General features: G+C 38.5%; 1 protein-coding gene across 1 annotated transcript in view; it reads left to right on the top strand.

The window, feature by feature from the left end:
- Nucleotides 1–15,922, top strand: part of LOC129011784 (guanylate cyclase soluble subunit beta-2) — a 58,445-nt gene that overhangs the window by 11,803 nt on the left and 30,720 nt on the right. Inside the window, exon 2 of the mRNA XM_054446970.2 lies at nt 2,809–2,903. Coding sequence (XP_054302945.2) covers nt 2,837–2,903 — 67 coding nt within the window. The 5' untranslated portion in view covers nt 2,809–2,836. The remainder of the gene's footprint in view (nt 1–2,808; nt 2,904–15,922) is intronic.

Genomic DNA, 15,922 nt, shown 5'->3' with positions numbered 1-15,922 from the left:
GTGAGTTTCTCTGCTATAGGCAGCCTGGCCCTGATTTTCTGCTCAGATATTTTGGGTATCGCTAGTTGGAACTAACTAAAGAGGAACATATATCGAATGCCTGCTGGTGCCAATTAAACACTGATTCCTCAGTCTCCTGCACATGGATGCATACAAGCACCTATGTGGCTGACATTTTTCATGTTCCATGACAGGTACTCCTCTTTGTGTGAGCTGGAAACATCTAACTGTTACTTCATTTCCCACATTTCTTGCATCTCCAACTCTCGATCTCTTCGAAATGCTTTCCAATAGTCATTTTTCTCTCTTTCTCCTCTGCATATGAGAGGCTTTGTCATCTCATTGGAAGATATCAATTGGTTTATTTATTTTAAAAAAATTCTTGGTGAACATACTGTTTTACTAAAGCAGCTTGAATGACTACATATACAAGTGTGCACTGGCTCTGTGGGAAATGTTATATGCAGGATCGTGGAGATCAATAAACAAGGCTGAAAATCCCTGTATAATCATAACAGTCTGGGCACGTCTGGCATCCCAGCAACGTGCAACATATATACAAACCCAAATAAATATTTGACACTAAAATATGAGCAGTTCAGCCTACGGGAAAGAACAGGCTGCCAGATCCAGAGTTGGGTGAATGGGTGGTCCCATCAGAGGGCCGGGGAGCGCCACAGAGTTTGTTATGTTTCTGACGGTCCTGGAGGTCACTTAACCCTTTCTAAGGTCTTCCGAACACATTATGACAATGTGTCAAGTTTAAACTGGGGTCTCGTCCATGTGTTTCTGTTTTGCTTATAGGCGCAGAAGGAGGGCACATGTTTTCACAGAGACTTGTGGGCCCCTGGGGGCGAGTAAAAGGCAACTCCAACATGGTGGAGAGTGCCCCACTTAGGCAGCAGTGGTGGTGTACGGCACTCCTCGCCCGAGCAGGCCTACAGCCGGTTTCTCTGAACAGCTGCCTCCGAAGATGCTTAGAAAGCACTGTATAGGCATGGGCCAAAACAGGAACTCTTACAGGTGAAGGAGAATTCAAGCAGCTTCTAGTCCAGGATCCTCAACTGCGTGCACAAGCATTTCTGGGGCTGTCTGAGAATCCCCAGTGGATGTGTGTGTAGCAGAGAGGTTAAAAAATATGAAGAAACATGAATCTTGCCCAGTACCTCCTTTATTTTACAGATAAGGAAATCAAGGCCCAGAGGGGGAAAGTGATTTTCCCTCAGAGCTTATTTGTGTAAGGTATAAGCTTGGAACCAAAGTCTCCTAAACCCCAGCCCTGGTCACCTCCCACTCACGATGCAGCCCCTTTGTTCTTGTTGTCATCACAGCTCTCCTTGAATCTGCATGGTGGTTCTCATTTTCCCCAAGCTCTTTCAGATTTGTTATCCTGTTTTATCCTTACCAACACTCCTGGCAGATAGGAAGGGCAGGTAATAATAATCGCCACATTTTACAGAGAGGAAGATGAAGTCCAGAAAGATGATAAAGAGACAGTTAAATTTAGTGATGAATAAGGATCCTCAAACATTAGAAGGTTAGGTATCCAGAGGAGGGACCAGCCCAGTCTACATTTTCCTAAAGGGTAGAACTAAGGCCAGTGAGTAAATTCCCAGCAGCACAGTACAGGAGTGATGTGGGCTTTGAAGTCCAGAGCCCAGATCCTTCTTTTGTCAACAGGTGACCATAGCAAGACATTTAATCCCTCTGAGCATCAGCCTTCTCAACAGTACGAGGAATGATAAGTAATAAATTTGTCATATCTTGGGCCAAAAGCGCATGCTCAATAAATAGGAGGTATTATGAGGGCCCAGAAGGGGGTTTCATTTGAACATAAGAAAGACATTTCCATCAAAGAGAACAGTTGGTAAGTGGAATGTGCTGCCTTGCAAAGGAATGAGCTTGTTGTCACTGGAAGCATTCAAGAAGAAACTGGAAAGCCAGCAGTCAGAAATAGCATGCAGTAAGAAATTGGACATTTAGAAAATTGGACATGGAGAAAATTTCATACTTCTCGCAATGTCAAGATTCTATGGTGTGCTTTGGATAAGCTTGAATACTCTGACCCCTCTCTGTTCTTCAAACATGCTCTTTGCTGCCTAGAAGCCTGTTCTCTCTGTCCAGAAGGCTGTTCTTTGCCTTTCCATCCTTCAGTCTCAGCAAAATCTCCCTTTCTTAGAGAAGCATTCCCTGACCAACCTCCTTCCCCCATTTGTTAACTCAGTTGCCAACTACAGTTTGATGGCTCACATAAGGGCCAAGCCAAGGGTGCAAGTCTCAGACTCCCAGGCTAAGCCTCTTTTCAGCAGGCTTGGCTAGCTATTGAAGACTAAAGTCCATCCATAACTCCTGCAACATAGCCAACTACACTGCAAAACAGTGAGAAACTCAAGCAGCTGCTCTACCATTCAGAGAACAAGACTCTATGACCATTGAGTTCCAGTTTACTACCACATAGTAAGTTCTGAACATGTGCTCAGTACACTGCCACTTGCTGGGGGTTCAAAGATAAAAATAGGTCACAATGCTCATCCTCAAGGAGCCCAGGCTAGTGGGTAAGACCAACAATCTTTATATAAGTTGAGGAAATGCATAGCCCATCCTGGGTACTTGAGAAGGGATCTCCGGGCTCAAACTGAGGTCCAGGGAAGGCTTCTTGGAGGAGTTGACACCCAAACACTCCAGTGTCTCACATTCCTTATGACCAGGAAGGTTATTGCTATATTATATCTTGCTGGGTCAGTGGATATATTCCTGGCGCAAAGCTCCAGCTGATGAGCATTCACTGCACCTCGATTTATCCTCCAGAACTTCTGCAGAAGTACAAGATGCCTTCATGACCTACACAATGTATGATGACATCATCACCATTAAGCTCATCCAAGAGGCCTGCAACATTCTGGGTAAGTATGAAAGAACTTGTTTTGCTTTCTTAGAGCTGCTGTAACAAAACCCAGTTGATTCTCATTTTTTGCAGTGGTTATAGTCTATAAAGCTGCTGCAATACTGAATTAGTGAATACTGAACCATTGTTCCTAGGGGAAATACAGGGAATACTTTTCAGTTTCCTGAAAGTCTCTAGGCAGAAGATTTTTGCCAACCAATCAATGCATAACTTTGTTTCATGTGTGCTTCTGTGAAAAAAATACATATTTAATATACACAGTTGATTCATTCACATTGAACTGCTGGCCAACCGTACTGTAACTCATGCCTGAAGGAGGCTAATCTAACACTGCCTGTTCTCTGGAAGGATGTGACAGTCTTCTTGTGCTTAGGGACACTAGATGGCACTTCAGCCTACACTTGGGGATCATTCTAAACAGCAAAATCACCAACAGAAAAGCAGAAAAATGTGAAAAAGATGACACTAAATAGACTGCAAGAAGGACACTTGGTTATAGTTCGAACTAAAATAAGAACATAGAGCACAGCCTTGTTCTACCTTGGCTAGAAGCATTCATGTTAGCCGGTGGAAATTCTTTGTCTGTGAATGACCTTGACATCTCTGTGAGTATTGATTTCAGGGCTACAGATAAATAAGTAGCCAAATTTGTGAATATGAAATCCTCAAATAATGAGGACCGACTGTATCACAACCTGGGTGGCTTAAAACTACAGAAATTCGTTCTCTGTGGTTCAGGGGACCAGAAGTCCAAAATCAGGTTGCTGGCAGGGCCGTGCTCTCTCTGAAGGCTCTCAGGAAAAATCCTTTCCCTCTTCCGACTTCAGGTGGCCCCAGGCTTTCCTTGGCTAGTGGCGGCATAACTCCAGTCTCTGCTTCTGTCTTCACGTGGCTGTCTTCTCCCTGCATTTGTGTCTCTTTGTCTAAATTTCCATCTTCTCATTAGGACATCAAGCATATTGGATTTAGGGTCCATCTTAAATGACATCATTTTGACTTGATTACCCAATTTCCAAACAATGTCACATTCACAAGTTCCTGGTAGACATGAATTTTGGAGGGCACTCTAACCCAGTACAGGGCTCAGGTATGACCCTTTCCATTTCAGTGGCCTTAGGCTTCTTACGGACAAAAATGATGAGCAGCACCGTCTGCACCGCTGCCATCATGTTTGGCTTCGATGTTGGCTTTACAGGTGTTGCAATACCTTTAGAATGGTCTGCTATGATTACCTCTGGGTGTCAGGAGGAACAACATTGAGAATCCACCTATGCCACCTACACTCGTGCTTACCTGGAAATGGACGTGAGGTGCTCTGCAGCATGCTGAGGACCCTTCCCCCATCTGCTCTCCATCGCATATTTTCCCATCTGCCTGGACATGAAAATGCCATTGACAGGATCATAGGAGGACCATGTGTGGATGGTCTCACTGACGATGTGCATGTCCTCCCAGGATGGTTTTTCCTGTGGATGTATTAGCACTGGATTTTTTTATCTTGTTAATCTGCTCACTCCCCATGCCCAGAGGGGAAAGGGTACAGGACAAAAACAAAAACAAAAAAACAAGAAAAAAAAAAAGAAATTAGCTCTGCCTCTTTCTAGTTTAATGACCAAGGACAAATGACCTACATAGTTATAGTTTTCTCATTGGTTGAACAAGATCTACTCTTCAGAGTTATTTGGAGGATTAAATGAGAAAATGTATGTGAAAATATCATGTGTGGTATCTGGCATATAACAGGCTTTCAAAAAACATTCCCTTCCTCCCTCCTTCCCTCACTCCCTCCCTCCCTCCCTTCCTTTCTTCTTTCTTCCCTCCCTCCCCTTTGTGTTTCCTGGGCTGCTGTAACAAAGTACCAACAACCAGGTGGCTTCAAACAACAAACATCAATTCTCTCCCAGTTCTGGAGGCCAGAAGTGTAAAGCCAAGATGTTGGCTGGGTTCATTCCCCTGGAAGCTCTAGGGATAACTTGTCTCTTGCTTCTCTCCCAGCTTCTGGCAGTTGCTGGCACCCCTTAGCCTGTAGACACATCTCCCCAATCTCTGTCCCCATCACCACAGGCCTTTTTCCCTGTGTGTTCACGTGGTCTTCTCATATGGACAGCAGCCATTGGATTTAGGGCCCACCCTAATCCCTTATGTCTTCACCTTATTTTAACTAGCTACATCTGCTCTCTTTTCAAATAAGGTCACAGTCTGAGGTTCTGGGTGGGCATGAATTTGGGGGCACACTATTCAACCCAGTACACCCTCCCTTTCTTTATCCTTCCTTCTCACCAGCACTGAGTACACAATGAGCCAGGGCAGGCCTGAGGGGAGGGAGGGGCAGGCAGCCTCCACCGTCCCAGGCTCCAGGGATCTATGCAGGAAGCCGAAGCCCCCCTCTGTACTTCCAGGATCTTTGATGAGGTCCCTCTTTCCCTTCCCATTGAACTTCCTTCACCCATTCCTCATAGGCGGTGCTGCCTTGGGTCACTGTGAGAGTGTGAGATGGCATTTAAGGATGATCTCAGGCAGACGCTGCATCAGGCCTCATGCTTGGCACCTGGCACCGAGTATAGCCCTGTTGGAAGTGTCAGGCTAGGCCCAGTCCCCGGGAGTGTGCAAGCTGACTCTTACGCAGCCTGCAGAGGCTCTGGCAGCAGGGGCCATGGTTTTGAGTTGGTTTCATGGTGCCTCTGAGGACCTAGCAAATTGGCTTGCCATTCTCAGGAACAATTTGTGAAATGATGTAGGTTTAAGCCAGTGGCAGGTATCACAGTCATCAGCCCAGCAGGCGTGCCTGAGAACACACCAGGGCAGCTAGCTAATGCTAAGCCCGCAGGGACAAGCAGCTTCTCCAGAGCGCAGCAGTGATGTGTAAAGTGCCCGTGTCATGTGAGGTACTGAGCTTATTTCCTTTTCCTTTGGATTTCAGAAAAATTATCTGATGATTAAAAAGATAGTGCCAGCTTTACTCGCAGGCAACTGGATCTGACAGATGAGAGGGCTTTTCCCATGGCTTTCACATGGCGATGTGACTGATATCTACATCTCTTCTTATGTTCCTGGTCACCTCCTGGATGCAGAAGACCTTCCAGGGATCCATATCCAGGAGAGGCCCAAAGTCTCTGCCAAGCTGGGAGGGGGAAGTCACTGAGGCTGAGGAAGCTGGATGTGTGTGGTGCTCAGAGTCCTCTCCAGTAACAGGTGGTCACCTGCTTCCCCTGCCCACTCTGGGCCACCTGCTGTCTCATCTCACCATGTTGCTCTCTTGGAGCCACAGAGCCAAGCAGGGGCCAGAGTTGCCAACGAGGCCTGGCAGGTGATGGTGATCATAGCTAGGAGGAATCTGGTGTCCCAACTGGTTGTTAAAACAACTTCCAACCAGATGTATGCTAGCCGCTGGTCACTTCCCACCTGCATCTTTTGATAGAACCAAGGTTGTGTCTGAGGCTGGAAATAAGGCACAAGGAGTGAAACAGTCATTTGCTCCTTCAGCTCCTGGAATTCAGGTGCCAAGAGCAGCAACACCTCCCGGATGCTTCCTAAAGCCAGTTCCCAGCCTGCCACCACGGCAGTACTTAGAGGGACAATGCAGGCAGCTGGCAGACAGGGCTCATGTGGCTTCCCAAGAATCATGGCTGGGCCTCTCCCCGAATCCACCAACCAACTCCGCTCTCCAAAGAAGCTTACAGAGAGAGATTCTAGGCCAAAGCTGGCCCAGGAACTGAGAAGTGTCAGTGATACCTGCAAACTTCACCCCTATCCTGTCCAGCCTGTTTTGGGACGAATCCCAGGCCCTTTTGTCTCTCCAGCAGCTAACACCAGGGGAGGTTTCTGTGGGGCTGGGTTTTCAAAAAGCACACAGCATTGAGCTTTTTGCGCTCGAGTCTGAGCGTGGGATGTGTCCTCTTTACAGCACTGTGCTGCTCCCAGGGGCTGCAGGCCTGGAGACCTGGGTTCTCGACTCAGCTCTGCTCCCCAGCTATGGCCTTTTTGTTCAACAGGTGGCAGCAGCACAGCTACCCCAGAGGGTCACCTCTCAGCCATCGTGCTTGACACACCTGCCAAAGAGATTACCTGTTTTGTTTTCTAAAGCATCACTTTAATTTTTTTTAAAAGTATGTGATTACAATGTTAAATATGCTTTTGCAAACCAGACAGACAGATCCCCTCTTGATCCTAATATGTCCACCCCACATAGGCAAAGCCTAGGTGCTGCCCTTGTGGCTGACAGTTCTGTACATCTGTGATCCTAGTGAGGGATGGAGGTCCACAAGCAAGTCCAGTGGTTTGCAATTACCTCCTTTCTTCTGGCTAAGTAAGAGGAGCATCTAGTAACCTTCCTTCCACAGGAAGAATACAAATCATTAGATGGAAATTCTGTAATGAGAGATGACTACATTTGAGCTGAAAATCTGGAGTTTTGACAGAGCTTAGGAAATACAAGGGCAAAAAAGCTTGGAATGGGTAGTGAAATTAAGCCCACCTTACTCTTTTCTTGATTTTATTCCAAAGGGTCCCAGCAGCAGAAGGACGTAGTGGCTGTATCGTGTAGTCTTGATTTGGTCTGAGCCCTCTGCGAAAGAACATCTCGTTGTTATTCCAGAATGAGAATGGAGGGTGGATTCTTTTCTGTCACACCAGCTGTGTGACCTTGGGCTAGAATTTCATTGAGAGTTGATCTCCTGCAAAAGGAATAATACCTTACAGGGTTGTGGGAAGGAATGAATTAAATCAAATAACAAATGTAAGGCACTTAGCAACATGCATGGCACATACTGGGTGTTTGGTAAATGTCAGCCGAATGTTGAATCTGAAGGAAGGACGGGGGTATTTCTATGTTTTGTACCTCTAGATACTGTCCCTTATAAGAAGACAGGCTTTGCTGTTCACTTCAAATGGCTGTGGTAAAAAATTATGTTCTACATGTACACAGGGAGGGGAAAAACACACACTGGGGCCTGTTGTGGGGGTCGGGGGAAGGAGAGCATTAGGAAAATTAGCTAACGCATGCTGGGCTTAATACCTAGGTGATGGGTTGATCCGTGCAGCAAAGCACCATGACACACATTTATGTATGTAACAAACCTGCACATCCTGCACATGTACCTTGGAACTTAAAAATAATAAAATAAAATAAATTATGGGCCAGGTGCGGTGGCTCACGCCTGTAATCCCGGTACTTTGGGAGACTGAGGTGGGTGGATCACTTGAGGTCAGGAGTTCAAAACCAGCCTGGGCAACATGGTAAAACCCCGTCTCTACTAAAAATGCAAAAAAGAAAAAAAAAATTAGCTGGGCATGGTGGCGTGCCCCTGTAATCCCAGCTACTTAGGAGGCTTAGGCAGGAGAATCACTTGAACCTGGGAGGCAGAGGCTGCAATGAGCCAAGATCGTGCCACTGCACTCCAGCCTGGGCAATAGAGCAAGACTCTGTCTCAAAAAAAAAAAAATTATGTTCTGAGCTCTCTGATTAGTGCTCAGCAAACTATATACAGCTTATGGGCCAGATCTGGGCCCTTGCCTGTTTGTGTAAATCAAGTTTTATTGGAAAACAACCGTGCCGCTTTGTTTACACATCGTCCATGGCTGCTTTTGTGTTACAGTGGCAAGGCTGAGTAGCTGCGCAGAGACCATATGATCTGCAAAGCCGAAAACATTTACTATTTACTATCTTCCCTTTACAGGAAAAGTTGGTCATTTCATGCTCTCAAGGGTGGATGCAGATCTTTTTCAAGATTCTAAAAATATCTTTTAACCTAAGAACTGCTCTGGACTGAATTGTGCCCCCATGCCCCAAATTCATATTTGGAAATGGGACCTTTGGGAAATAATTAGGTTGAGATGAACTCATGAGGGTGGGGCCCTCTTGATAGGATTGGAGCTCTTATAGGAGAGATACCAGAGCACTGGCTCTCTCACTCCTTGTCACATGGGAACATGGTGAGAGGGTGACCCTCTACAAGCCAAGTAATCATGTTATCACCTTGATCTCAGACTTCTGACCTCCAGAACTCTGAGAAAATAAATATCTGGTGTTTAAGCCACCCCATCTATAGCATTTTGTCATGGTGGTCCTAGTGGACTAATACAAGAACTTGAATCAGCTTATATATCTCTAGAAAGAAATACTCTGTATATATCATATCAACCCAGTCCATTTTTGTGGCTGTCTGTGCTCATGTACATCAAATGGTGTGGCAGTACCTTCAGCAGTGAGATGCCATCACATACCTGCCCCACTGCCGTCACATTCCCAACCCAACCAACATGTGTAGAGGCAGCAGCCAGTCTATAGACCAATGTGTGGGCTGGCCCACATCACCTTTCCACCGAAAGCCAACGTTCATCACTGTGGTTTCTCTCTGCCTAGCTTTGAATGTCAGAAATATTTTCTTCTTGTCATTTATTTCCATAACATCTATTGGCCTATATCTATCTGAAAGAGTAAATGAGTATGGTGAATGCATTTTTCAAACAAGAAGTTGAGATGCAAACTCGAGTGAACACATGTATGAGATGTGGAATCAGGACAGCCCCAGGAAGCCCATGGTGATTCTGTACGTCTACAACTCCCATGAGTCTGAGAAAGCAAGACCCAGCCAAAGGAAAGGCTACAGGAAGGACATTTTACTCTCTAACAAAATATACTGGTCAGTTGAAAATCTTCCCTTTGACAAAGGAAAAAGTGTGCTTAGTCACCACTAGCGAGGGCTTTGCTTTCCATGTGGGCTTCAGAATGTAATTTCCCTACCTTGAAGCAATTGCTGGGACTTTTCCAGACCGCTCTGCCTCTGCATAGCTCTGTGCTTTCCAATTAGCATAATTCAGGAGGGGACCAGATGGCAGGTTGAGCACTGCATAAGGAATTGTTCTGTATATGAATAAGTGCCTACTTAGTGTGTAAGTGGGTTATTAGTGATCTGAAGTGACAAAATTCAAAACAACACACAACAGCCATTTGGCACAGCTGTGTCCGTCTAGACTTTGCTTGCGAAGACACCCATAGTAAAATGTGTTTCAACAGTTAGCTATCAGCAAATGCCAGCAAGCCTCTCTGCACTCACATCTTTAAAAATAAGAACAACACAAAATTGACAACGTCTTGAAATCAGGCATTATAACGTTTGCTCTTCACTATTCTCCTCTGAGGATGGGACAACTAACCCAGGCTGTGCAACCAGCCACGAATGGAGACTTGAATTCAGGTCTGCTGATTCCAAGGTTGATGCTTAATCCCACAGACTGGAGGGGAAGGCGACAATGTCTAGAGCAAGGGCTTTGGAATCAGACAGACCTGGGTGAGCCCCCTGGCTACACTGGCTCCTGATAATGTAACCTGGGGTAAATGTTCCCCTGGTAATGCAGCAATGATACCTGTGACGTTTTGCTCACCTTATTTGATTTCTTCTGTAGGGCAACAACCCAGGGGGTTTCATCTGTCCTACAGAAGAAATCAAATAAGGTGAGCAAAATGCCTGACACCGAGTGGGTACACAACAAGGTACCCTGCCCTGTCCCTCACCCCTACTCACCACCAGATAGACCCCTGGCCCTCTGCTGTGGCCCTGGTAGGGCTGATTACTCTGTTCCAAGGTTTGATGGGAACCAGGAGCCTTCTTCTCTACCAGGCTTCAGCGGAATTGCTTCATCCCTGCAGAGCACCACCTTCCTGAGCTGCCTTAATCGACTTCCAGTTTATTTTTTCTCTATGCCTGTATAAACTTACGACTACTTCTGAAACCCAACCCTCCCAATTTAGAGTCTTCTTCCTCCTTGCAAACTACAGCATGGACACGGGCAGATGTTTCTTTCCTTTTCTTAAACTCCTCTTTCTCCTACTCCAAAATATTTCCCCATAAACTAACTCATGCCTGACATTAGTGATATCATTAGAGAAAAAGAGTATGTGAGATTATGGCTCTTTTCAGGTATCTGAAGAGTAATCCTTTGGATACCAGCGCTTTGGGGGAAAAATTACCCATTTTCAATGGAAAACTTTGTCAAATGTAGAGCATGTACTTCTCTTTCCTGTTGAAGAGCATATGTTTTTCTGGGTGACTCAGGAAGAGTGCCATGAGGAATAGCTCTTGTTGCCTGTGACTTGGGTGATGGGAGGTGGGCAGGGTTCTTGCAAGTATGGCCCTGAGTGGGCTGTTTGTCCAGAAGGCTCTGCTTTGGTGGCTATGGTGTCCCTGCCAGCCTCACTGGGGCTTCAACAGGTGCCCTCTGTCCCCCAGCCCTGGACAGCCCAACTCTATCTACTCTTTCCAGTACCTTGAGCTGAAACCCAGCAAGAAGCAAATGTTTCCCAGTGACAAAGAAGACCCATGCTTGTTAAGTCAGAAAGTTTGAGTTCATGCAACACTCCAATGTAAAAGCTTGTTAGAGGTCTCCACATCTGGGGAACCAAGCATAGAAGCTTTGTGACCATCATTTTCCTTCTGGAAAAAAAGTCTTGGCTGGGTGCTGTAATCCCAGCACTTTGGGAGGTCAAGGCGGGTGGATCACTTGAGCCCAGGAGTTTAAGACCAGCCTGGACAACATGGCGAAACCCCCATCTCTACAAAAAATACAAAAATTAACCAGGCGTGATGGCACACACCTGTAGTCCCAGCTACTTAGGAGGCTGAGGCAGGAGGATCACCTGAGCCTGGGGAGGTTGAAGCTGCCTGAGCCGTGATAGCACCACTGCACTCCAGCCTGGGCAACAGAGGGAGACCCTGTCTCAAAAACAAACAGACAAAACTAACCAAAAAAAACCTCAACTCTTTTATTTATTTTAAAAAACATGTTTTAATACATACACAAAAGTAGAGAGAATTGTGTACAGACGCCCACATACCCTCCACCCAGCTTCACTAATTAACAATATTTTGCCAATCTTATTTCATCTATCTGATTCCTCCACTCTTTTTCTGGTTTTATTTTTTCTGGAGTATTTTAAAGCAATTACCAGGTTTCTCACAATTTCATCCATAAATATTTCAGTATGAGTCTCTAACAAGATAAAGACGTTAAAAATATACTGATAATGCCCTGATTATAACTAACCAAATTCATAACATTACAGAGGCCTGGGCTGCAGCTCTATTTTAGCTGGCCATGGATAAATGTGGTCTTTATGGTCTTATTATGTAAGATTCCCTGTGGTCTTTTCAGAGCAATCAACAGAATCTTTTTTACCTTGACATAATTTCAAACTTGCAAAAGGCTTACAAGAATAGTACAAAGAATTCCCATGTAGTCTTTATCCATATTCCCCAAATGTTGACATTTTACCATATAGCGTCTATCCTTCTCTTTATATCTAGATTTATACTTTTTTTCTTGAAATTGTTATTATATTGCAAATGTGATGCCTTTTTGTCCTTAAAAATTCTCTTAAATAACTACAGTACAACAATCAAACTCAGGAAATGAACATAGATATAGTGCTATTACCTAATCTACAGACCTTATTGAGAGTTTTCCAGTTGACCCAATGATGTCCTTTAGAACAAAAGAAAATCCTGGATAATGTCACTTATCATGTCTCTTCAGTATTCTTTGGCTTGGAACAGTTTCTGAGTCTCTTTATGTTTTATAAAATTGGTATCTTTGGAAAGTTCTGGTCAGACATTTTGCAAAATGTCCCTCAATTCAGGATTATCTGATATTCCTCATGATATAATTCAGGTTATGCTTTCTTGGCAGGAAGATCACAGACGTGATCTTTTTCCTTCCCAGTTTATCATATCAGGAGGCATATTCCACTGATCTGTCCTATTATTAGTGAGGCTAACTTTGATCACTTGATTTACATAGAATTTGCCAGCTTTCTCCACTGTAAAGTTACCTTTTCCCTTTGTAATTAGTATCTTGTGAGGAGATACTTTCAGATTATGCAAATACCTTGTTGTTTCTCAAACTCCCTCTTTCATAGTTTTAGTATTTATTTGTGATTCTTGTCTGAATTGATACTTATGATGGAAGTCAAATGGTGATTTTCTAAGAATATTATTCCTTTTGCATTTATTCATTGAGTTTCTGTAAGGAAGAATTTCCCCCTCTCCCCCCGTATTTATTTAATTATATAAATGTAGATTTGCAATTCTTATTTTTTAAAAACAGGCTGTAATCGTATCCTTTTATTATTTATTTTGATGCTCAAATTCTGCAGGAGTTAGCCAGTGAGAGCCCCCCTAAACTGGCCCCTGTGTCCTTTTGACATGTCCCCATCATTCTTTGATCACTTCTTTACTTTCTTGCTTAACAAGATGTTATAGGCTGATCTCATCCTTTCCCTGCCCCAGGCCTGGAATCTGCCATTTCTCCGAGGCCCTGATTCCTTTGACAGGAGAAGAGCATTTAAAAACTAAGGTCTAGACATTAGGTGACCCCACTGCTACTGGGATGTCACTGTTTTTAGACCCTTTTAGTGGACAGTGCTGGAAAATAGATGTCATATACACACACAACCACACACACATATATACACACACATACACACATCCATCTCTCTCTCTCTCTCTATATATATATACTATCTCTCTCTATATATATTTACATATATATTTATATATATTTATATATATTTACATATATATTTATATATATATTTACATATATATTTACATATATGTTTATATATATTTATATATTATTTATATATGTTTCTATTTATATATATATTTATATATTTATATGTATATTTATATATATTTTTATATATTTATATATTTATATGTATATTTATATATATTTTTATATATTTATATATTTATATGTATATTTATATATATTTATATATATTCATATGTATATTTATATATATTTATATGTATATTTATATATATTTATATGTATATTTATATATATTTATATATATATTTATATGTATATTTATATATATTTATATATTTATATGTATATTTATATATGTTTATATATTTATATGTATATTTATATATGTTTATATATTTATATGTATATTTATATATTTATATATTTATATGTATATTTATATATATTTATATATTTATATGTATATTTATATATATTTATACGTACATTTATATATTTATATATACATTTATATACATTTTTATATATTTATATATTTATATATTTATGTAGATATTTATATATTTATATATATTTATGTAGATATTTATATATATTTATACATATTTACATATATATTTATATATTTTTATATATTTATGTAGATATTTATATATATTTATATGTATATTTATATGTATATATTTATATATATTTGTATATATTTATATATTTTATATATATTTATATATTCATATATTTATATATATTTATATATTTATATATTTATATATATTTATATATTTGTATGTTTATATATTTATATATATTTGTATGTTTATATATATTTATATATGTTTATATATATTTATATATATTTATATACATTTATATATTTATATACATATTTATATACATTTATATATATTTATATACATTTATATACATTTATTATTCATATATTTATATACATTTATATATATTTATATATTTATATATATTTATATATATTTATATATTTGTATATATTTATATATATTTATATATTTGTATATATTTATATATTTAGATATATTTGTATATATTTATATATTTAGATATACTTATATATTTGTATATATTTATATATTTAGATATATTGATATATTTGTATATATTTATATATTTATATATATTGATATATTTGTATATATTTATATATTTAGATATATTTATATATTTGTATATATTTATATATATTCATATATTTGTATATTTGTATATTTGTATATTTGTATATATTTATATATTTTTATATATTTATATATTTATATATTTATATATTCATATATATTTATATTTATATATTCATATATTTATATATATTTATATATTTATATATTCATATATTTATATATTTATATATATTTATATATTTATATATTTATATATATTTATATATTTATATATATTTATATATTTATATATTTATATATTTATATATATTTACATATGTATTTATATATATTTATATATATTCATATATATTTATGTATATTGATATATTTTTATATATTTATATATATTTTTATACATATTTATACATATTTATATATTTATATATTGATATATATTTATATATTGATATATTTATATATAGATATATGTTTATATATTTATATATTTATATATTGATATATATTTATATATAGATATATATTTTTATATATATTTATATGTATTTATATATTTATATATGTATATATATTTTTATATATTTATATATATTTATATACATTTATATATATTATATACATTTATATATATTTATATATATTCATATATATTTATATATTCATATACATTTATATATATTTATATATATATTTATATATATTCATATATATTGATAAATATATTTATATATTTATATATTTATATATATTTATATATTTATATCTATTTATAGATATTGATAGATATTGATAGATATTGATAGATATATTTATATATTTATATATTTATATATTTAAATATTTATATATTTATAGATATATTTATATATTTATATATTTATATATATTCATAGATTTATATATAGATATATATTTATATATATTTATATATATTTTATATATTGATATATATTTATATATATTTTATACATTGATATATATTTATATATATTTGTATATATTTATTTATATTTATATATATTCATATATATTCATATATATTTATATATATTTATATATATTCATATATATTTATATTTATATATTTATATATATATTTATATATATTTATATATTGATATATATTTATAGATATATTTGTATAGATTTATAGATATTTTATATATATTTATATATATTTATATATATTTTTATATATATTTATATATTTTTTATATATATTTATATATATATATAAAACCTTGATAGATTTCATTGTCTTATTATGTTAGATTTCCTAATCCAGAGGCACAGGGTTAATTCTATTCCT

This window comes from Pongo pygmaeus, chromosome 14 (assembly GCF_028885625.2).
Source record: "Pongo pygmaeus isolate AG05252 chromosome 14, NHGRI_mPonPyg2-v2.0_pri, whole genome shotgun sequence".
Taxonomy (NCBI): Eukaryota; Metazoa; Chordata; class Mammalia; order Primates; family Hominidae; genus Pongo; species Pongo pygmaeus.
This window is presented reverse-complemented; position numbering and strand designations above follow the sequence as displayed.